This window comes from Macaca thibetana, chromosome 3, assembly GCF_024542745.1.
Source record: "Macaca thibetana thibetana isolate TM-01 chromosome 3, ASM2454274v1, whole genome shotgun sequence".
NCBI classification, from domain to species: domain Eukaryota; kingdom Metazoa; phylum Chordata; class Mammalia; order Primates; family Cercopithecidae; genus Macaca; species Macaca thibetana.
The window spans coordinates 8878524-8900922 of record NC_065580.1 but is presented as its reverse complement, the minus strand read 5'-3'; the positions used below and the strand labels follow the sequence as shown (position 1 = coordinate 8900922).

Genomic DNA, 22399 nt, shown 5'->3' with positions numbered 1-22399 from the left:
CTGCCCTTAACATTTTTTCCTTCATTTCAACCTTAGTGAATCTGATTATTATATGTCTTGGAGTTGCTCTTCTCGAGGAGTATCTTTGTGGCATTCTCTGTATTTCCTGATTTTGAATGTTGGCCTGCCTTGCTAGGTTGGGGAAGTTCTCCTGGATAATATTCTGCGGAGTGTTTTCCAACTTGGTTCCATTCTCCCTGTCACTTTCAGATACACCAATCAGACATAGATTTGGTCTTTTCTCATAGTCCCATATTTCTTGGAGACTTTGTTCATTTCTTCTTACCCTTTTTTCTCTAAACTTCACTCCTTGCTTCATTTCATTTATTTGATCTTCAATCACTGATACCCTTTCTTCCACTTTATCAAATCAGCTACTGAAGCTTGTGCATGTGTCATGTAATTCTTGTGACATGGTTTTCAGCTCCATCAGGTCATTTAAGGTCTTCTCTACACTGTTTATTCTAGTGAGCCATTCATCTAATCTTTTTTCATGGGTTTTAGCTTCTTTGCGATGGGTTCCAACATCCTCCTTTAGCTCAGAGAAGTTTGTTATTACCGATCGTCTGAAGCCATCTTCTCTCAACTCGTCAAAGTCATTCTCCATCCAGCTTTATTCTGTTGCTGGCGAGGTGCCGCGTTCCTTTGGAGAAGAAAAGGCACTCTGATTTTTAGAATTTTCAGCTTTTCTGATCTGGTTTCTCCCCTTCTTTGTGGTTTTATCTACCTTTGGTCTTTGATGATGGTGATATACGATGGAACTTTGGTGTGGATGTCCTTTCTGTTTGTTAGTTTTCCTTCTAACAGTCAGGACCCTCAGCTGCAGGTCTGTTAGTTTGCTGAAGGTCCACTCCAGACCCCGTTTGCCTGGGTATCACCAGCGGAGGCTGCAGAACAGCAAATATTGCAGAATGGCAAATGTTGCTGTCTGATCATTCTTCTGGAATCTTCATCTCAGAGATGCACCCGACTGTATGAGGTGTCAGTTGGCCCCTGATGGGAGGTGCCTCCCCATTAGGTTACTCAGGGGTCAGGGACCCAGTTGAAGAAGCAGTCTGTCCATTCTCAGATCTCAAACTCTGTGCTGGGAGAACCACTACTCTCTTCAAAGCTGTCAGACAGGGACGTTTAAGTCTGCAGAAGTTTCTGTTGTTTTTTGTTCAGCTATGCCTTGCCCCCAGAGGTGGTGTCTACAGAGGCGGGCAGGCCTCCTTGAGCTGTGGTGGGCTCCACCCAGTTTGAGCTTTCCGGCTGCTTTGTTTACCTACTCAAGCCTCAGCAATGGCGAGTGCCCCTCCCCTAGTCTCACTGCCGCCTTGCAGTTTGATCTTAGACTGCTGTGCTAGCAATGAGGGAGGCTCCATGGGCCTGGGACCCTCTGAGCCAGACACGGGATATAATCTGGTGTACCGTTTGCTAAGACTGTTTGAAAAGCACAGTATTAGGGTGGGAGTGACCCAATTTTCCAGGTGCCATCTGTCATGGCTTCCCTTGGCTAAGAAAGGGAATTCCCCAACCCCTTGCACTTCCCTGGTGAGGTGATGCCTTGCACTGCTTCAGCTAATGCTCCATGGGCTCCATCCACTGTCCTGCACCCACTGTCTGAGAAGCCCCAGTTAGATGAACCCGGTACCTCAGTTGGAAATGCAGAAATCACTCATCTTGTGTTGTTGCTGATGCTGGGAGCTGTAGACTGGAGCTGTTCCTATTTGGCCATCTTGGAACCTCTCCAGATGTGTCTTGCTGAGGTTTAAGCACCAAAGGAGCAGTCATATAACAGAGAGATTGTGAAAAACAAAGTAAGTCTGCAATAATTGGATTTATTATATGTTAGAAACAGCAGTTACATACTAAATGTTTTACAAAGTGTTTTTCATTTTTTGTTTATCTTTTCAAAGAACTAAACTTATTTCATTAAACCTTTGATAAATGAAATTAACCTTTTTCTGGTCTCAGTCTCATTTAATTCTGCTCAGATCTTTGTTATTTCTTTTCTTCTGCTAGTTTTGGGTTTGGTTTATTCTTGTTTTTCCAGTTTCTTGAGGTGCAACGTTAGGTTATTAATTTGAGATCTTTCTGTCTTTTAGATTCAAGCATTTAATGCTATGAAATTTCTTCTCAGCACTGCTTTTGCTGTATCCCAGAGGTTTTACTATGTTGTGTTTCTATTTTCATTTGATTCAGATAATTTTTTTGATCTCTGTTTTAACTTCATTTTTTACCCAAAAGTTGTTTAGGAGCAAGTTGTTTAGTTTCTGTGTATTTGTGTAGTTTTAGGAATTCCTCTTGGCATTGAGTCTAATTTTATTCCACTGTGGTCTGAGAAGATACTAGATATGATTTTGATTTTTGAATTTATTGAGACTTGTATTTTCTAATGGCTAATGATATTGAACATTTTTTCATGCACTTTTAAAAATCATCTATACATCCTCTTCAGTGAAATGTCTGTTCATGTGTTTTGTCTACTTTCTAATTGGATTGTTGTTTTACTGTTGAGTTTTGACAGTTCTTTATTTAGTCTAGATACCGTTTCTTTGTCAGATATGTGCTTTGCAAATATTTTCTCCCAGTTTGTAGCTTATTTTTTCATTCTCTCAAGGAGGTCTTTTGCAGATCATATTTTTTTCAGTTTTGATGAAGTCCAGTATATCATATTTTTCTTTTATGGATTGTGCTTTTGGTATATCATCTAAGAACGTTTCTCCTAGTCCTAGATCCAGAAGATTTTCTCCTTTCTTTAAAAAAAATGTTTTACAGCTTTACATTTTACATTCAGGTTGGTGATACATTTTGAGTTAATCTTTGTATAAGGTGTGAGATGTACTTCAAGGTCATTTTTTGCCTATTGGTATTTATTTTTTTCCAGCACCATTTGTTGAAAAGGCTACTTTTCCTCTTATAAATTGCTTTTGTATCTTTGCCAAAAATCAGTCTGGAATATTTGTGAGAATCTATTTCTGATTCTGTGTTCTGTTTCATTGATCTATGTATCTGTCTCTTTGTTTATACCACACAGTTTTGATTACTATAGTTATATAATACATCTTGAAATTCGGTAGACTGATTCCTCCCATTTATTCTTCTTTTCTCAAAACTGTTTCATTTATTCTACTTCATTCTCCTTTGCATATAAATTGTAGAAGAATCTTATCTATATCTACAAAAATATTGCTGTATCTTAGGGAGAATTGATCTCTTTACTATGTTGGGTCTTCCAATCCATGCAAATGGTATGTTTCTCCATTTACCTAATTTTCTTTGATTTCTTTCATTAGTTTTGTGTAGTATTCAGTGTACAAAAAGTTTGTACAGGTTTTATATTCATACCTAAGTATTTCATATGCTTGTAAGCAATTAGAAATGGTACTGTATTTTATATATCAGTTTCTACATGTTCATTGTTAGTGTATAGAAATTCAATTTATTTTTGCATTTTTATTTCATTTCCTGTGACTTTGCTGAACTCACTTATTAGTTTTAGGAGATTTTCTTAATAGGTCCCTTGACCTTTTCTACATAGTCAATGGTGTCATTTGAAAATAGATGCAGTTTTATTTCTTCCTTATCTGTCTGTTTTCCCTTTATTTCTTTTTCTTATTTTATTGCACTGACTGAAACTTCCAGCACTAAGAGTGGCAAAAGTAGATACCTTGTCTGGTTTTCAATCTTGGGAGAAAGGATTCATTCTTTCACTATTAAGTAGAATACTAACTGTAAGGGTTTTTTTTTTTTTTTTTTTTTTTTTTTTTGGTAGATACTCTTTATTTTTTGAGAGTTTTAATTATGTTTAAATGTTGAATTTTATCAAATGCTTTTTCTGCATTGATTAATATGGTTATATAATTTTCTTTAACTTGCTAATGTGGTGGATCATATTGATTGATGTTAAAATATTGAATAAGCCTTAAATCCCTAAAATAAACTCCACTCGTTCATGATGTTTATATACTGCTGAATTTTATTTGTTGATGAATTTTATTTGCTGATATTTTGTTAACCTTTTTTTACATCTGTATCTTTGAAGAATATTGGTCTGTAGTTTTCTTTCTTTGTACTAGTTTTACCTGGCTTCAATATCAGAATAATTAACACTAGTTTCACAAAATGAGTGAGAGAGGGTCTTCTCCTCTGTATTTTTTGGAGGAGATTGTAGAATTTGTGTTAATTATTTAAAAGTTTGGTAGAAATCTCCAGTGAAGCCATTTGAACATGCAGATGTCATTTTTAGTATTTTGAAATTATGAATTCAATTTTCTTAGTTGTTATAAAGCTATTCGAATTACTCATTTCAAGTGGAATGAGTTGCAGCACCTTCTTTTTTTCTAGGAATTGGCTCATTTCATCTAAGTTGTCAAATATATGTGTGTAGAGCTGTTTATAGTATTCTCTTATTATCCTTTTGATGTCTATAGGGTTTATAATGATAGCCCCTGTTTCATTACTTGTATTGGTAATTTGTATCTTCTTTTTTTGGTCACTCTTGCTAGAGAGTTTTCAATTTTATTGATCTTTTCAAGAAATTTGTTTGTTGTTTCATTGACTTTCTGTATTTTTTTTTCTATTTCATGGATTTGTGATCTCACATTTGTAATTTCCTTCCTTCTGCTTGCAAGAGGCTTATTTTGCTCTTCTTTTCCTAGGTTATTGAGATGGGAGTTTAGATTATTAATTTGGGAAGTTTCCTCTTTTTAAATGTATGCATTTAGTGTTATAGATTTCCCTCTCAGCATTGCTTCAGATGTGTCCTACAAATTTTGATATATTTTATTTTCACATTATTGAGTTTGATATAATTTTTTATTTTTTTGAGATCTTCTTCTTGGCTTACAGATTATTTAGAAGTGTGTTGTTAAGTTTCTAAGTGTTTGTATATTTCTCTTATTTTTGTTATCAATTCCATTGGGTCAGAGAACATACTTTGTATGATTTCAATTTTTATAATTTTGTTGAGTTTTTTTTTAAATCAGGATATGGTCTATCTTGGTATATGCTCCATGGGCACTTGAAGATAATGTGTATTCTATTGTTGGGAGGGGTGTTCTACAAATACAAATTAGATCTTGTTGGTTGATGATGTTGTTGAATTCTTCTATATCCTTGCTCATTTTCTGTGAAGTTGTTCTACAGATTGCTGAGAGAGGAGTATAAAGTCTCCCATTATAGTTGTAGATTTGTCTATTTCTCCTTTTAGTTTTATTAGTTTTGCCTCATATCTTTTGCAGCTTGTTGTTTGGTAACACACATTTAGAATTGCTATGTCTTTTTGGTGTGTTGGCCTATAAAATGTCTCTCTCTGTATCTGGTAATTTTATTTGCTCTGAAGTCTCCTTTATCTACATCTGATATTAATATAAGCATTCATTTTTTTCTTTTGAATAATATATATTATTCAAATAGCATATATTAAATATATATATTCATCCTTTTATTTTCAATCTCTATCATTGTATTAGAAACTTTTTTTTGTAAAATCATGGAATCAGGTCATATTTTTATATCTATGCTACCAATTTTTGTCTTTTAACTGGTGTATTTAGACACCTTATAGTTAATATAATTATTGGCGTATTAGGGCATAAGTCTGGAATTTTAGTTTATTTTTCTCTGGAATTTTAGTTTATTTTTCTCTGATTTTCATTTCTTTATATATCTCCTTCGTTTTCTATGGGTTACTTGAATACATTTTAGAATTCTATTTTGATTAATATACAGTGTTTTTAAATTTTATTTTTATTTATTTATTTATTGAGATAGGGTGTCATTCTGTCATCCAGGCTGGAGTGCAGTGGTGCAATTATGGCTTACTGCAGCCTCGACCTCCCAGGCTCAAGTGGTCCTCCCACCTTAGCCTCCTAAGTAGCTGGGACCACACACATGTAACCCTAGGCCTGGTTAATTTATTTTTTTTGTAGAGACAGGGTTTTACCATGTTGCCCAGGCTGGTCTCAGATTCCTGGTCTCAAATGATATGCCTGCCTCAGCCTCCCAAAGTGCTGGGATTACAAACATGAGCCACCATACCCAGCCTTAAAATTTATTTTCAATTGACAAGTGATAATTATGTATGCTTACCCCATATATCATGTTTTTTCAATGTATTTTTCTGTGTAACTTTTTAAGTGGTTGCTCTAGGTATTAAAATATAGATACATAACGTATCACAGTCCACTGATGCTATCATTTTACCAGTTTGTGTGAAACACACAAATGTTACTTTCCTTTACATCCCTTTAACTTCTCCTATTTACAATATAAATTATCATAAATGTTTTCTCTACATAAACTTAGAACCACACCAGACAGTGTTGTAATATTTTATTCAACCATCAATCATAATTTAGAAAACTCAAAAGAATAACGTCTATTGCATTTCTTCATATTGTTGCTTACTGAGTTCTTCCATCCTACTGTTCCAAGTTCCTTCTTGCATTGTTTCCTATTTGTGTACAGGACTTCTCTTAGTCTTGCAGAGAGGTCTGCTGGTGACAAATTCTCGTAATTTCTTTTCATCTAATAATACCTTGACTCCTCTTTTATTCATGAAAAATATTTTCTCTGGCTATAGGATTTGGGGTTGACAATCCTTTTCTCTCAACACTTGAAAAATGTTGTGTCACTTACTTCTGGCCACCATAATTTCTGGTGAGAAATCAGGATATAATCCTACACTATGATAGAAGCAGAGCTTGATATACCTCTCAAAGGTGTGCCACCTCTGTTCTCTCTCTACAGATTTTAGGCACCTTTTCCCCATCCCAATATATTTATGTGTCGGGAGTATAAGTGTCATAGGACTTTTAAGTTTTTCCTTGTGTATTTGCTTCTCCAGGATCACTTTGTGCTTGAATGTCCCTTAGTTCTATAGTGGGCCTTGCCTTGCTTTGGTTTTGGTCATCACCTGGTCCTTCAGGATCAATGTGCTCCCTTGGTCACTGCTGCTACCATCGTGCTTTTCTCAGAGGAGGGTGGTTGGAGGCAGCCTGTATTCCCCTCACTGCCCTGCCTACCCACACTTATATACTACCCTCCCTTTCATCCCCGGAATGGCATCAACATATAATTATTAGTGTTGACCAGGATTAACTAGAGAATCTCAACATGGAGGATATACTGGTTTCCTAGGGCTGCCATAACAGAGTATCACAAACTTGGTGACTTTAACAATAAAAATTGATTCTCTCACCATTCAAGAGGTCCAGAGTCTGAAATCAAGGTGTTGTTAAGGCTGTGCTCCCTCTGAAGCCGCCGAAGGAAAATCCTTGCTTGCCTCTTTCAGTTTCTGATAGATCCAGGTGTTTCTTGGCTTGTGGTAGTAAAACTCTAAATCTCTGCCTCGACTTCACATGGCTGTCTTTTCTCTGCATGTGTCTCTGTCCAAATCTTCCTCTTGTTATAAAGATACCTATTAAATTGAATTAAGTCTAACTCTTATGACTTTAATTTTAACTCAACTAAATATGAACTTGATTAAATTGATTAAATTTGCAAAGACCTTGTTTCCAAAAAGGTCACATTCACAGGCATGGGAGTTAGGACTTCTATATATCTTTTCTGCGGGGAACATAATTCAACCATAAGAGTAGAGAAAAACTTAAAAAGTGAAGCAGAATATAAATGTCAACAGAATGCAAGAAACTAAAGTTAAAATCCTCTGAAGAACACTCTTATGAGTCCACCCTGGTTCTGGAGGTTTCATGTAAGTGGAATAATGTATTTATATGATCTTTTGTGTCAGTCTTCTTTGTCCTAGAATAATACTTTCAAGGTTCATTTATATTGTAGCATGTACTTGTATTTCATTGCTTTTTATGGGTAGATAACATTCCATTGTATGAATATGCCATATTTGTTTGTCCATTCATCAGTTGATAGACATTTGTGTTGTTTCCACTTTGGGGTTATTATGAGTAGTGCTGCTGTGAATATCCATGTAGAAGTTTCTGTATGAGCGTATGCCTTCACTTCTCTCGGGCACATACAAAGAATGGAATTACTGAGTCATATGGTAAGTCTATGTCTAACTTTTTGTAGAAATGCCAAATTGTTTTCCACAGCAGTGGTACCATTTTATATAGCCACTAGAAATGTATAAGGGTTTAATTTCCCCACATCCTCATCAATATTTGTTAATTTTTTCATTAAAAATATTATAACCATCCCAGTGGATCTGATGTGGCATCTTATTTTGGTTGTTGATTTGCATTGCTTAATGACCAATAATAATGAGCATCTTTCCATATGTTTATTGGCCATTTTTGTATCTTCCTTGGAGAAATGTCTATTCAAATCTTTTGCCCATTTTTAAATTGAAGTATTTGTCATTTTTAGAGTTGTAAGAATTCTTTATATATTCTGATACTTGGTCTTTACAGATATATTATTTTCAAATATTTTGCTTTATTCTAGGGGTTGTCTTTTCATTTTCCTAGTGGCATTCTTTGATAGGGAAAATTTTTAATTTTGAAGAAATCCAGTCATTATGCTAAATGAAATAGGTTGAACACAGAGAGACAAATAGTGCATGGTCTTACTCATTTGTGACGTCTAAAATAGTCAAACTCATAGAATGGTGGTTGCCTGGGGCTAAAGCAAATGAAAAATATGGCAATATTGGTCAAAGAGTGAAAAATGTTAGCTATAGAGCTCTAATGTAATCAATGTGACTATAGTTAACATGTGTATAGTTAACAAAGTTGTATGACTATAGTTAACAGTGTTGTAGTCATGTGATGCATAATGATGTTTTGGTCAAGTAATGATGAATCACATATATGATGGTTGTCCTCTAAGATTACAATGGAGCTGAAAATTTCTATCGCCTAGTAATATGTTAGCTGTCATAACATCATAGTGCAATTACTTTATTTTTAAAATAAATTTATTGTAGCCTAAGTGTACAGTGTTTACAAAGTCTACAGTAGTGTACAGTAATGTCCTAGGCCTTCACATTCACTCACCATTCACTTACTCACTAGCTTACGCACAGCAACTTCCAGTCCTGCATGCTCCATTCATGGTAAATGCCCTATACAGGTGTACCATTTTTTATCTTTTATACTGTATTTTTATTATGCCTTTTCTATGTCTCTATGTTTACATGTGTTTACATACAAAAATACTTACCATTGTGTCATAATTGCCTACAGTATTCGGTACAGTAACATGCTGTACAACCCTTTTCTCTCAACACTTGAAAAATGTTGTGTCACTTCTGGCCACCATGGTTTCTGGTGAGAAATCTGGATATAACCCTACACTATGATGGAAGCAGAGCTTGATATATCTCTCAAAGGTGTGCCACCTCTGTTCCCTTCTCTACAGAGTGAGGACTCCATTCTCTCTGGAGCCTAGAAATAATAGGTTATGCCATATAACCCAGGTATGTAGTAGGCTATACCAACTAGGTTTGTGTAAATACACTCTATAATGTTTGCACAATGCCAAAATTGCCTAATAATGCATATCTCCGAACACATACCAGTCATTAAGCTATTCCTTACTGTCCTTGGAGTTTGCTAAAAGGGTAGATCTTACGTGTTCTCACCACGCACAAAGGTAACTATGTGGTGATATTTTACAATATATATGCATATCAAAACACCAAATTATATGCCTTAAGTATATAAAATTTTTATTTGTCAAGTACACCTTACTAAAACTTCAGAAAACCTAATGTATTTATTTCTCCTCGGTTGCTTGTGCTTTTGGTGTCATATCTAAGAAACTGTTGCCTAGTCCTAGGGCATGAAGCTACACACCTGTTTTCTTTTTAAGACTTTAATCATTTTAACTCTTATATTTGGGTATTTGATCTGCTTTGAGTTAATATTTGCATATAGTGTGAGGTAGGGGGTCCAACATTCTTTCGTATGTGGATATACAGTTGTCTCCTCACTGTAGGTTGTTTTTACCCATTAATTTGTTTCAGGTATTTTTCATGACATCCTTTATCCTTTTGTGTATATACCACTACTTACAGACAGCCTTGTAACACACTGCATACTAAACACACCCTTTTCCCTAGCATGTCCTGCATTCAGCCCTAGCTGGGTGTCAGTTGAACCAGATAATCAACTTCCTCTCTGGGATTCCTGGAGTGCTCCTTCCACATTCCCACCAGCTGAGTCACTGCTCCTTAGGAATTGTCTGGGCCCATTCCTCCTCAACCAAAGAGCAAGAATCTAGTTTTTCTCACTTGATTTGGGTCAAGGGTTAAAACCTTCAACTGCTTACAATGGGCACTTTGCTATTCTTTTTTCACACTTATTTTCATCAATGATCATTCCCTTTCTCTTCAGGCTGCCAATGGCAGAACTTTTCTCTGTTTGTTCGTGGCAAGAGTATATTGAAAAGTGATTTCCTACCAAGGCCTCTGCTAAGATCTGTTCACAACTCCCTAAACCAACTCCCTAAAAGCCCCTGCTGCTGAGGAAATGTCAAGTCTCAGCAATTGGCACTGGTGTTCCTGTTGATGTGTGCAATGGCTTCCAGGAGGGACTTGTGTGCTTGCTCTCCAGCATGAGCTCAGGTGTTGCAGCTTATTTTCCCTTTTTGCTTGTCTCTTCAGTCATTGAGGCCATCAGTAACCTGGGTCTCTCTGGCTGTGAATGCAATGGGTGGTAGATGCTGTAGGGGAGAGGTTTGGAATTACAGAGCAACACCAAAGAGATGAGCTGGAATCTGTGGGTGAGAGTGGTGGGGTTGGAGACAAAGTCAATATGGGTGGAGGAATATGGAGGAACTGTAGGGGTAGACAGTACAAGCTAACCTGCCTCATTTTACGTGGACCAGAAATCTGATTCTCCCAGGTATGTGTGGGTCAGAAGAGGAGTCTCTATTCCATCATCGTATCACTGGTTCTCAGTCCACAAAAACCTGTTTGCCCCTTTTTAGTAAAATAAAAATTTCCAAACCTCTTAATTTTTTTATTTATCTTTGAGTTGAACAGATCTCAAGAACTAATTCATCTTGCATAACTTACTCTGTGAGTATATAAGCCTCCTTGAAGTAAGCTTTGTGCAAGCCCTCAATAAACCCTGGGAATTGAGCCTCTAGTTATATTCTCCTTGGACTTGCAGAATCATCTGCATTCAACTGTTGAGGGGTCTGAGTGGGGATGCATGGGGAGACACTCCCCAACTGGTGCAGATGGCAAATTTACACCAACATACTTTCTTTTATGGTTACACACAAGAATGTATGTTTGTGTGTGTGCGTGTGTGTTTCTGTGCATGTTTTTGCTGGTAAGGATGACAGAGTCATGTCTTTTTTCAGGGGGCATGTAAGACAGATAAGCAAACATCCACAAAGACTGATTTCCTTTGACACAATGTGATCATGCAGTATATTTATTTATGGAAATAAATTCCATTCGAATAAACAAGGGTGCAAAGGACTGAAGCTCTGCGTTGGGATGGTTCTTGCTTGTGGTCCTGTGGGGACTGCAGGGAATGGGGGACAAGCACCCCTCATCTGTTCTCTGGAGAGAAGAAAACTCAGTGCAGGGAAAGACAGCCAAGGCCACTGGAGAAGAGGCAAAGCAACAGTGGTCTTTGGCTTCAGTAGTGAGAATGCTTAGGGAGGCTGGGTGGTATGAGACGGTTTTGGTGGGAGATGGGTCTCGGCAGAACTCTCACGGTGGTGGATTAAGGCGAGGTGAGGGAGGAGAGGAGAGTCTGTGAGCTCTGAACACCAAGTGAGGAAGATGAATGCGATTATCAGCTGAGGGGTCAGAGCCACGTTTACAATCTGTCAGTCAGATCTGACCTCAGCAAAGGCCGCCGACCAGCGCCTGTGGAGCAGCACGCAGAACAGGAGTGCGCCCCCCCGCAGCAGGGCCAGGCCCAGCCTCTAGCTCCAGAGCGGCTTCGGCCACGCCCACAACCCGGCCCGCAGCCAGGCGCCCCACAGCCTCCTGCGCATGCGGGCGGCCACGCCCTCCACCAGCCTCCGGAGCCGCTCCTCCGGGCCTGCCCAGCGCAGGAGTTGCGCCAGCTCGTACAACTCGTTGGAGTAGTGGGCGCCCTCGTGCTCCCGCACCAGGCCCTCCACCAGCCCCAGAAGCTGCTCCGCCTGAACCTCCTGCTCCCGGCCAGTGGCCCGGTTGTCAAAGGCACAGACCTGGCCCCCGCACTTGGCCACCAGCTTGCGCAGGGCCCGGTTCTCTGTGCTGCCCACGTAATCCTGCAGGGAGCCCCCCGCCAGGTCCTCCTTCCTGGTGAAGACGATGACAGTCCATTTCAGGACGTCCTTCCCGAACATGTCCCTCACCTGCCTCACCGCTTGCTGGTCCTGGGCGGTGAACCGGCCCAGCTGGGTCACCAGGAGCAGCGCGTGGGGCCCGGGGGCCGAGAGCAGGTAGCAGCGACCTCTCTCCTCACAGCCGGGGTCTGTCTTAGGCACTTCGGAGCTGAAAATGTCCAGAGTGTCCACTACTTCCACATGCCACTTGTCCCACCTGCGGCTGGCCGTGGTGCAGGCCCTGGTCACAGATGTGGCCCCCAGCCTGGAGAGGAACCGTCTCTTGCCCAGGATGCTGTTCCCAGTGGCGCTCTTTCCGGCCCCTGTTCTCCCAACAAGGATGAGCCTCAGCGTGGGCTCCTGCCGGGACTGGGTGTCCTCTGCTGAACCTGCGAGAATAAATTATTTGTAAGCTTTCAAACCTAAGCCAGCATACCTAGGTAAATGGATCTCTTGGATGCCTTCTGAATCAAGGAGAAGAGTGCGTTCGACTTTCACTTTTTAAAGCAAACCTTCACTGAGGTGATCTAATGAGAGATTTACCGTCCCGGGTGGTCCTTACTCATCCAGTCCTGTCCCCTTTGGTTTCACCACATGCCCCTGTTGATGTCCCAGAGCTTGAGGAACCTTTCTCCAGGGGGAACCCTTTATAGTTTCAGGCCATTACCTCATCTGACAGTAGCTCTCTCTGGTCATCTGCACACATGCAGGCTGCACAGGGATTTATTTCCCCTGCTTTCGCATTGGCCTTCCCACTCTGGACAACTGCAACTGTGGTGGGCTCTCTAACAAGTCTTCCAGAAACCACCCTTTGGAAGTGGGAGTAGGATCTGAGTGGGGGCTAGAGTCAGCTCAGCCCCTGGGTTTGAACCACCGCCTCTGCACTGGCTAACCGGGTAGCTGTGGGAAGTTATTTAATCTCCCTGAGCCTTAATTTCCTTCTTCTGTAAAATGGGAGTACTAATATCCATGGTTCCTCAGAGGGTTCTTGAGAGGGTTATATGAGCTAATCCGCATACATGCTGAGCAGAGTGGCTGGCACGTGGAACATCTTTAGTGAATCTAAGTCGTTGCTTTCAGAGGGCTGGGAATAAGAGACCATGTCAGCTTGGGTGGTAGATAAGGAATGTGATCTGGGGGTCTCCTGACTAAAATTCAGATCTTGGTGCCATTTCTAAGGCCCCTGTCTGTGATTTTGAGCCAATCTCTGGGAAGCTGAGCTGATACAAGGCAACTGTTTTTAGGTCAGCCTTGTATACAGAGCCTAAGAGAGTGAGGCAATATATTGGTTTTCACTTCTCTAAGATCAACTTCTTTTGAAATCTCTGTCCCTGTCCATCCGGCTCTGGGCATTTGAGGGCTGGCATTATTCTCTGCAGGGGCTCTGGGGACTTCAAGGTCTAAAGTTATCTAGGCCAGTGGCAGACAGAGTGGAATCTACCATCCCACCCCAGAGATCAAAGCCTAACACTTTATTCCTAATCAACTGGGCCATACCAGCCTTTGCCATTGTATTAACAGGGGCAAGGAAATTACAAAGCCAGTGCTCCTGAATTTTCTTAGTCCCATTCAAAAGTCACTAATTGACTTCTGATTCTGATTCTGATTAGGAGAGAGGCACCTACAGGGTGTTAAGAGCTGCCCATACCTGGAAGGTAGAACACCTGAATGGTGGCATCTGCCCTGCTGCTGTCTGAAGTCCATGTACAGGAAAATCTCTGAATTTCACTTTTGTCACATTTTAAATGAAGGGGGTTGAATTTTGATAATCCCTGAGGTGCTCTCCAAATATACCCTTCCAAAATCTTCTTGTATCACTTCTCTTGGTAAATTTCAAAGTTTGTTCATTTCTGTCACAGAGTCTAGCGTGACTCATTACCCATCCTAGTACCACACAATATTTCCAAGTCAACTATTTTGTAGTGTATGGCAAAAGTCACTTCTTTCCATATATAGCTCTTCTCAGTAATTATTTCTGACTTTACCTCTGCTATCCTCAGTTTCCTCATATTGAAAAATGCAGATAATAACTGTTTAACCTACCTTAAAGATTCCTTTGAGGATTAAGTGGGATGTTGCATACAGAGCCTGTCATACACTGAACTACTCATGATGCCCCTGATCCACAGGCTGTCCTGCAGTGCCGGCTTCCTGACCAAGTGAGTCCTTTATCATTTGAATAAGTAGTGCCCCGCCAAAATGGAAGGTAGGCAGAGACATTTCTTTTAAGGTGGGATGTGAAATAAATGATTGGGATTTATTCCACCCCCCCTTTTCCTGTTCAGTCAGGATGTCATCTCTCTCCCAACTAAGTGCCCTCACTGGGCTCTGTCATCACTCTGCTCTTACATCACCACGTAAGTCGGTCATTGAGAGGAAATGATGCATGTGAATCCCCGTTCGTCTCCCCTTCTTGACTTGGATCTTAGTTTGTAAAATCCAACAGCAGAACCATGTTAGAGAGGTGCTCTCTTTGTCATTATCAGTCAGTCTCCATTTCCCATCTTCTGTCTCTCAGTCTCCCTTTCTTCTCTCTTTCTCCCTCCCTCATTTTCTCTCCCTTGAGCTCTCCTAATATTTTAACTCTTACTCATTGTTCTCCAACACTTTCTTTGGTAAATCATGTTTACTCTATCCTCTATACCCTTGGTCCTCACCCTGTTGAAAAGGACAGAGCCTCAACTATGCTCTCTTACTGAGGCCAGAGCAGTCAAAAGACTTTCCACAACATCACACAGCAGACCAGGAGCAGCGATGGTGCCAGGGCTTTCACTGTGATATCCTACTGGTCACAACCCCTCTATCTTTTAGAAGATAGCTAAAGGAATTTTCTCCCAAAAGAAACATATCTTAGCTGTCTTCAGCCTTGAGTCATTCTCCACCCCTGTACCCAGTCCAGGCACAAACACAGAGGGCATACGTGCCCTCCAGACACAAGTTCTTACCATGGACATGCTCCTCATTGCCTCCCATCTTCCCTTGTTGTCCCATGCTCACCTGGAAGAGTCACAAACACAGCTCATTTGTCCATTCATTTGTCACATAGGTATATATCACCTAAAGTCAGGAGGAGAACAAGATTCTGGGGAAACCACAGCGAGAAGACATTGTCCCTGCCTTCAAGAGTCTTAGAATCTAGTTGTGTACTGTGGTGTGTGTTTGTAGGAGTTGGGATGGGATGGGGAGGGGCAAGAATACAAATGGAATCAGTGATAAGTCCTACTTTAGGAGTGACATTAAGATATTGAATGTTAGCATTAGGATATTAGGATCTGGAAGGAAAGAATAAGGGCACCCATCCTGTTCCTGAGTTAGAAGGACATTTTGGAACCGTTTAATGTTTTCAGTTTCTGGTTCAGAAACTAAATAAGAGGATATTCTATGTCAATGACACATGAACTGTAGAAATACATTTTTTTCTAGGGAATTTGGGGATTACAAGAGACTTCAGTAAAAACTCTGAGTGTCAGAACATGTACTCGGTAACTTAGGGAATTGCCTTAGTGGGAACTGGCCTAGCAAACAAATGAGAAGACACTTGGAAAAATCTCAAGTTTCTTGGGTTCACAAATACATACAACAAGCTCACCAGAGCTTTTAGCTTTGCTTTCACAAAGCCAAGTATCTATTTGCTTGTCTGAATATGAACTCTGCTGTGGAGGCTCAAATGCTGTCCTCCACCTTTTGATGTCCTTCTACTCAAATCTGCGGCTTTTCTAAATAAAGTAATTGTGCTCAATCCTAACATTATTTAATATAACTAACACTCTGTGATCCAATTTGCCTGATCACACAAGCTCCTGAACACAAATGTACTTCTCCCTGCCTCTACGTCTCCAGCCTAATTCCCAGCCAATCCCCTACTCAGTCAGCTACTCCACAAACAGCAGATTTCAGGGCCTCCAACCTGCTCTGCTTCTCCTCCTAGGATTATTGATCCTCCCCAACCGTCTGTCTGTGCCTCACCATCCATGTCAAACTCACCTCTTTGTGTCTTCCACCCTGGTCACTCAGGTACCTGTGTTTTTTCCCATCGGCACCATACGTGAAGGAAGGGCAGAGAGAGAGGCTGCCTGAGTAACTTGTCTCTGGCTGAAGGCTTCTGGAACAGGTTTGCCTTGTACTCATTCCAAAGCTGTTTGTATCTCTGCAGGAACTCCCCTAACCTCCCCCCGCCAAAGTCTCCAATAAAGTTCACTCCGTGGGCCTTAATGTGATTAATTATTTTGTGTGTAGGAATTAACAGATGACCATAATTGACACCAGAGCAGAAAGTGAAGAATCAGCCACAAGATTCAGAGCAAAGGACAAGAATTTGACTGAATCAAAAAGTACTTGTCAACGACGACAAGGCGAAAGTGTGCCTCAGGGACCTGGAGAAATCAGGTAGGCCATTTGGAACTTCCCACAGAGTTTGGGATACAGTTTCAAAAGTTAGTGCAAAGTTCTTAAGTGCCAAAATATGGAGTTACAAAAGGCATATATTTAATGGAGATTGTAAAATGTGTAGAATCCTATAATTGTATAACTCTGAGGTATCTCCAAAATTATCTAGTTCAATGCTTCCCCAAACTGCTACCTTTTGAAATTGTCTAAAGGACTCTTTAAGGTGAAAAGCATTATTTCTTACAGATTGTGGCTTACTAATCTGTATTTTTAATAAGCACCTCGCTTTTAATTTTGGCTTTTGTTGCCATTGCTTTTGGTGTTTTAGACATGAAGTCCTTGCCCATGCCTATGTCCTGAATGGTATTTCCTAGGTTTTCTTCTAGGGTTTTTATGGTTTTAGGTCTAACATTTAAATCTCTAATCCATCTTGAATTAATTTCATATAAGGAGTAAGGAAAGGGTCCAGTTTCAGCTTTCTACTTATGGCTAGCCAATTTTCCCAGCACCATTTATTAACTAGGGAATCCTTTCCCCATTTCTTGTTTTTGTCAGGTTTGTCAAAGATCAGATGACTGTAGATGTGTGGTATTATTTCTGAGGGCTCCGTTCTGTTCCATTGATCTATATCTCTGTTTTGGTACCAGTACCATGCTGTTGTGGTTACTGCAGCCTTGTAGTATAGTTTGGAGTCAGGTAGCATGATGCCTCCAGCTTTGTTCTTTTGGCTTAGGATTGTCTTGGCAATGCGGGGTCTTTTTTGGTTCCATATGAACTTTAAAGCAGTTTTTTCCAATTCTGTGAAGAAAGTCATTGTTAGCTTAATGGGGATGGCATTGAATCTATAAATTACCTTCGGTAGTATGGCCATTTTTACAATATTGATTCTTCCCATCCATGAGCATGGAATGTTCTTCCATTTGTTTGTGTCCTCTTTTATTTCACTGAGCAGTGGTTTGTAGTTCTCCTTAAAGAGGTCCTTTACATCCTTTGTAAGTTGGATTCCTAGGTATTTTATTCTCTTTGAAGCTATTGTGAATGATAATTCATTCATGATTTGGCTCTCTGTTTGTCTGTTACTGGTGTATAAGAGTGCTTGTGATTTTTGCACATAGATTTTGTATCCTGAGACTTTGCTGAAGTTGCTTATCAGCTTAAGGAGATTTGGGGCTGAAACAGTGGGGTTTTCTAAATATATGATCATGTCATCTGCAAAGAGGGACAATTTGACTTCTTTTTTTCCTAACTGAATACCTTTTATTTCTTTCTCTTGCCTGATTGCCCTGGCCAGAACTTCCAACACTACATTAAATAGGAGTGGTGAGAGAGGGCATCCCTGTCTTGTGCCAGTTTTCAAAGGGAATGCTTCCAGTTTTTGCCCATTCAGTATGATATTGGCTGTGGGTTTGTCATAAATAGCTCTTACTATTTTAAGATATGTTCCATTAATACCGAATTTATTGAGAGTTTTTAGCATGAAGGGCTGCTGACTTTTGTCAAAGGCCTTTTCTGCATCTATTGAGATAATCATGTGGTTTTTGTCTTTGCTTCTGTTTTTGTTTTTTGTTTTTTTGTTATTATACTTTAGGTTCTAGGGTACATGTGCACAATGTGTAGGTTTGTTACATAAGTATACATGAGCCATGTTGGTGTGCTGAACCCATTAACTCGTCATTTGCATTAGGTATATCTCCTAATGCTATCCCTCCCCCCGTCCCCTCCCCACAATAGGACCTGGTGTGTGATGTTCACCTTCCTGTGTCCAAGTGATCTCATTGTTCAATTCCCACCTATGAGTGAGAACATGCAGTATTTGGTTTTCTGTTCTTGTGATAGTTTGCTGAGAATGATGGTTTCCAACTGCGTCTATGTCCATACAAAGGATACAAACTCATCCTTTTTTATGGCTGCATAGTATTCCATGGTGTATATGTGCCACATTTTCTTAATCCAGTCTGTCACTGATGGACATTTGGGTTGATTCCAAGTCTTTGCTATTGTGAATAGTGCCGCAATAAACATACATGTGCATGTGTCTTTAAAGCAGCATGACTTATAATCCTTTGGGTATATCCCCAGTAATGGGATGGCTGGGTCAAATGGTATGTCTAGTTCTAGATCCTTGAGGAATCGCCACACTGTCTTCCACAATGGTTGAACTAGTTTACAGTCCCATCAACAGTGTAAAAGTGTTCCTATTTCTCCACATCCTCTCCAGCACCTGTTGTTTCCTGATTTTTTAATGATTGCCATTCTAACTGGTGTGAGATGGTATCTCATTGTGGTTTTGGTTTGCATTTCTCTGATGGCGAGTGATGATGAACATTTTTTCATGTGTCTGTTGACTGTATGAATGTCTTCTTTTGAGAACTGTCTGTTCATATCCTTTGCCCACTTTTTGATGGGGTTGTTGTTTTTTTCTTGTAAATTTGTTTGAGTTCTTTATAGGTTCTGGATATTAGCCCTTTGTCAGATGAGTAGATTGCAAAAATTTTCTCCCATTCTGTAGGTTGCTTCTGTTTATATGCTGGATTATGTTTATTGATTTGTGTATGTTGAACCAGCCTTGCATCCCAGGGATGAAGCCCACTTGATCATGATGGATAAGCTTTTTGATGTGTTGCTGGATTCGGTTTGCCAGTATTTTATTGAGGATTTTTGCATCGATGTTCATCAGGGATATTGGTCTAAAATTCTCTTTTTTTGTTGTGTCTCTGCCAGGCTTTGGTATCAGGATGATGTTAGCCTCATAAAATGAGTTAGGGAGGATTCTCTCTTTTTCTATTGATTGGAATAATTTCAGAAGGAATGGTACCAGCTCCTCCTTGTACCTCTGGTAGAATTTGGCTGTGAATCCATCTGGTCCTGGACTTTTTTTGGTTGGTAGGCTATTAATTATTGCCTCAATTTCAGAGCCTACTATTGGTCTATTCAGGGATTCAACTTCATCCTCGTTTAGTCTTGGGAGAGTGTAAGCGTCCCGGAAAATATCCATTTCTTCTAGGTTTTCTAGTTTATTTATGTAGTCGTGTTTATGGTATTCTCTGATGGTAGTTTGTATTTCTGTGGGATCGGTGGTGATATCCCCTTTATCATATTTTATTGCATCTATTTGATTCTTCTCTCTTTTCTTCTTTATTAGTCTTGCTAGCGGTCTATCAATTTTGTTGATCTTTTCAAAAAGCAACTCCTGTATTCATTGATTTTTTGGAGTGTTTTTTGTGTCTCTATCTTCTTCAGTTCTGCTCTGATCTTAGTTATTTCTTGCCTTCTGCTAACTTTTGAATGTGTTTCCTCTTGCTTCTCTAGTTCTTTTAAACGTGATGTTAGGGTGTCAATTTTAGATCTTTCCTGCTTTCTCTTGTGGGCATTTAGTGCTATAAATTTCCCTCTACACACTGCTTTAAATGTGTCCCAGAGATTCTGGTATGTTGTATCTTTGTTCTTACTGGTTTCAAAGAACATCTTTATTTCTGCCTTCATTTCATTATGTACCCAGTAGTCATTCAGGAGCAGGTTGTTCAGTTTCCATGTAGTTGAGCGGTTTTGATTGAGTTTCTTAGTCCTGAGTTCTAGTTTGATTGCACTGTGGTCTGTGAGACAGTTTGTTATAAATTCTGTTCTTTTACATTTGCTGAGGAGTGCCTTACTTCCAACTATGTGGTCGATTTTGGAATAAGTGCGATGTGGTGCTGAGAAGAATGTATATTCTGTTGATTTTGGGTGGAGAGTTCTGTAGATGTCTATTAGGTCCGCTTGGCGCACAGTTGAGTTCAATTCCTGGATATCCTTGTTAACTTTCTGTTTCGTTGATCTGTGTAATGTTGATAGTGAGGTGTTAAAGTCTCCCATTATTATTGTATGGGAGTCTAAGTCTCTTTGTAAGTCTCTAAGGACTTACTTTATGAATCTGGGTGCTCCTGTATTGGGTGCATATATATTTAGGATAGTCAGCTCTTCCTGATGAATTCATCCCTTTACCATTATGTAATGGCCTTCTTTGTCTCTTTTGATCTTTGATGGTTTAAAGTCTGTTTTATCAGAGACTAGGATTGCAACCCCTGCTTTTTTTTTGTTTTCCATTTGCTTGGTAGATCTTCCTCCATCCCTTTATTTTGAGCCTATGTGTGTCATGTGAGATGGGTCTCCTGAATATAGCAAACTGATGGGTCTTGACTCTTTATCCAATTTGCCAGTCTGTGTCTTTTAATTGGACCATTTAGTCCATTTACATTTAAGGTTAATATTTTTATGTGTGAACTTGATCCTGTCATTATGATAATAGCTAACTATTTTTCTCGTTAGTTGATGCGGTTTCTTCATAGCATCAATGGACTTTACATTTTGGCATGTTTTTGCAATGGCTGGTACCTGTTGTTCCTTTCCATGTTTATTGCTTCCTTCAGGATCTCTTGTAGGGCAGGCCTAGTGGTGACAAAATCTCTAAGCATTTGCTTGTCTGTAAAGGATTTTATTTCTCCTTCACTTATGAAACTTAGTTTGGCTGGTTATGAAATTCTGGGTTGAAAAATCTTTTCTTTAGGGATGTTGAATATTGGCCCCCACTCTCTTCCGGCTTGTGGAGTTTCTGCCGAGAGATCTGCTGTTAGTCTGATGGGCTTCACTTTGTGAGTAACCCGACCTTTCTCTCTGGCTACCCTAAACATTTTTTCCTTCATTTCAGCTTTGGTGAATCTGACAATTACGTGTCTTGGAGTTGCTCTTCTCGAGGAGTATCTTTGTGGCATTCTCTGTATTTCCTGAATTTGAATGTTGGCCCGCCTTACTAGGTTGGGGAAGTTCTCCTGGATGATATCCTGAAGAGTGTTTTCCAACTTGGTTCCATTTTCCCCATCACTTTCAGGCACACCAATCAGATGTAGATTTGGTCTTTTCACATAATCCCATATTTCTTGGAGACTTTGTTCATTTCTTTTTACTCTTTTTTCTCTACATTTCTCTTCTTGCTTCATTTCATTCATTTGATCTTCAATCACTGATAATCTTTCTTCCAGTTGATTGAGTCAGTTACTGAAGCTTGTGCATTTGTCACGTAATTCTCATGTCATGGCTTTCATCTCTATGAGTTCTTTTAAGGTCTTCTCTGCATTGATTATTCTAGTTACTCATTCATCCATTCTTTTTTCAAGGTTTTTAGTTTCTTTGCGCTGATTACGTAGTTCCTCCTTTAGCTCTGAGAAGTTTGATTGACTGAAGACTTCTTCTCTCAACTCATCAGCCATTCTCTATCTAGCTTTGTTCCATTGCTGGCGGTGAGTTGCGTTCCTTTGGAGGGGGAGATGCGCTCTGATTTTTTGAATTTCCAGCTTTTCTGCACTGCTTTTTCCCCATCTTTGTGTTTTTATCTGCCTTTGGTCTTTGATGATGGTGACATGCTGATGGGGTTTTGGTGTAGGTGTTCTTTCTGTTTGTTAGTTTTCCTTCTAACAGTCAGGACTCTCAGCTGCAGGTCTGTTGGAGTTTGCTTGATGTCCACTCCAGACCCTGTTTGCCCGGGTATCAGCAGCGAAGGCTGCAGAAGATAGAATATTGCCGAACAGTGAGTATTGCTGTCTGCTTCTTGCTCTGGAAGCTTTGTCTCCGGGTGTACCCAGTCGTGTGAGGTGTGATGTGTCGGTCTGCACCTCAGTTGAAAATGCAGAAATCACCTGTCTTCTGCGTCACTCACGCGGGGAGCTGGAGGCTGGAGCTGTTCCTATTCAGCCATCTTGGGTGCCACCCTGCTTATTCAATCTTTCATGGGTTGAAC

The 22399-nt window shown here is 39.9% G+C and overlaps 2 protein-coding genes across 2 annotated transcripts in view; both read right to left on the bottom strand.

Moving 5' to 3' along the window:
- The window catches only part of RARRES2 (retinoic acid receptor responder 2), a 647965-nt gene that overhangs the window by 165498 nt on the left and 460068 nt on the right, over positions 1-22399 (bottom strand). The window lies entirely within an intron of this gene.
- LOC126951622 (GTPase IMAP family member 1-like) lies at positions 11854-15234 on the bottom strand. Its single transcript, XM_050785917.1, has 2 exons — positions 15189-15234; positions 11854-12632 (listed from the first exon to the last, which is right to left on the bottom strand). The coding sequence occupies exons 1-2, from the start codon at positions 15232-15234 to the stop codon at positions 11854-11856; spliced, it is 825 nt and encodes a 274-aa protein (XP_050641874.1).

What these genes read in the sequence shown, in the direction of transcription:
- LOC126951622 (XM_050785917.1), bottom strand. Translation starts at nt 15,234, where the DNA reads ATGGGACAACAAGGGAAGATGGGAGGCAATGAGGAGCATGTCCATG. An exon ending in CAATGAGGAGCATGTCCATG is followed by an intron (nt 12,633 to 15,188) that starts GTAAGAACTTGT and finishes TTATTCTCGCAG; the next exon opens with GTTCAGCAGAGGACACCCAG.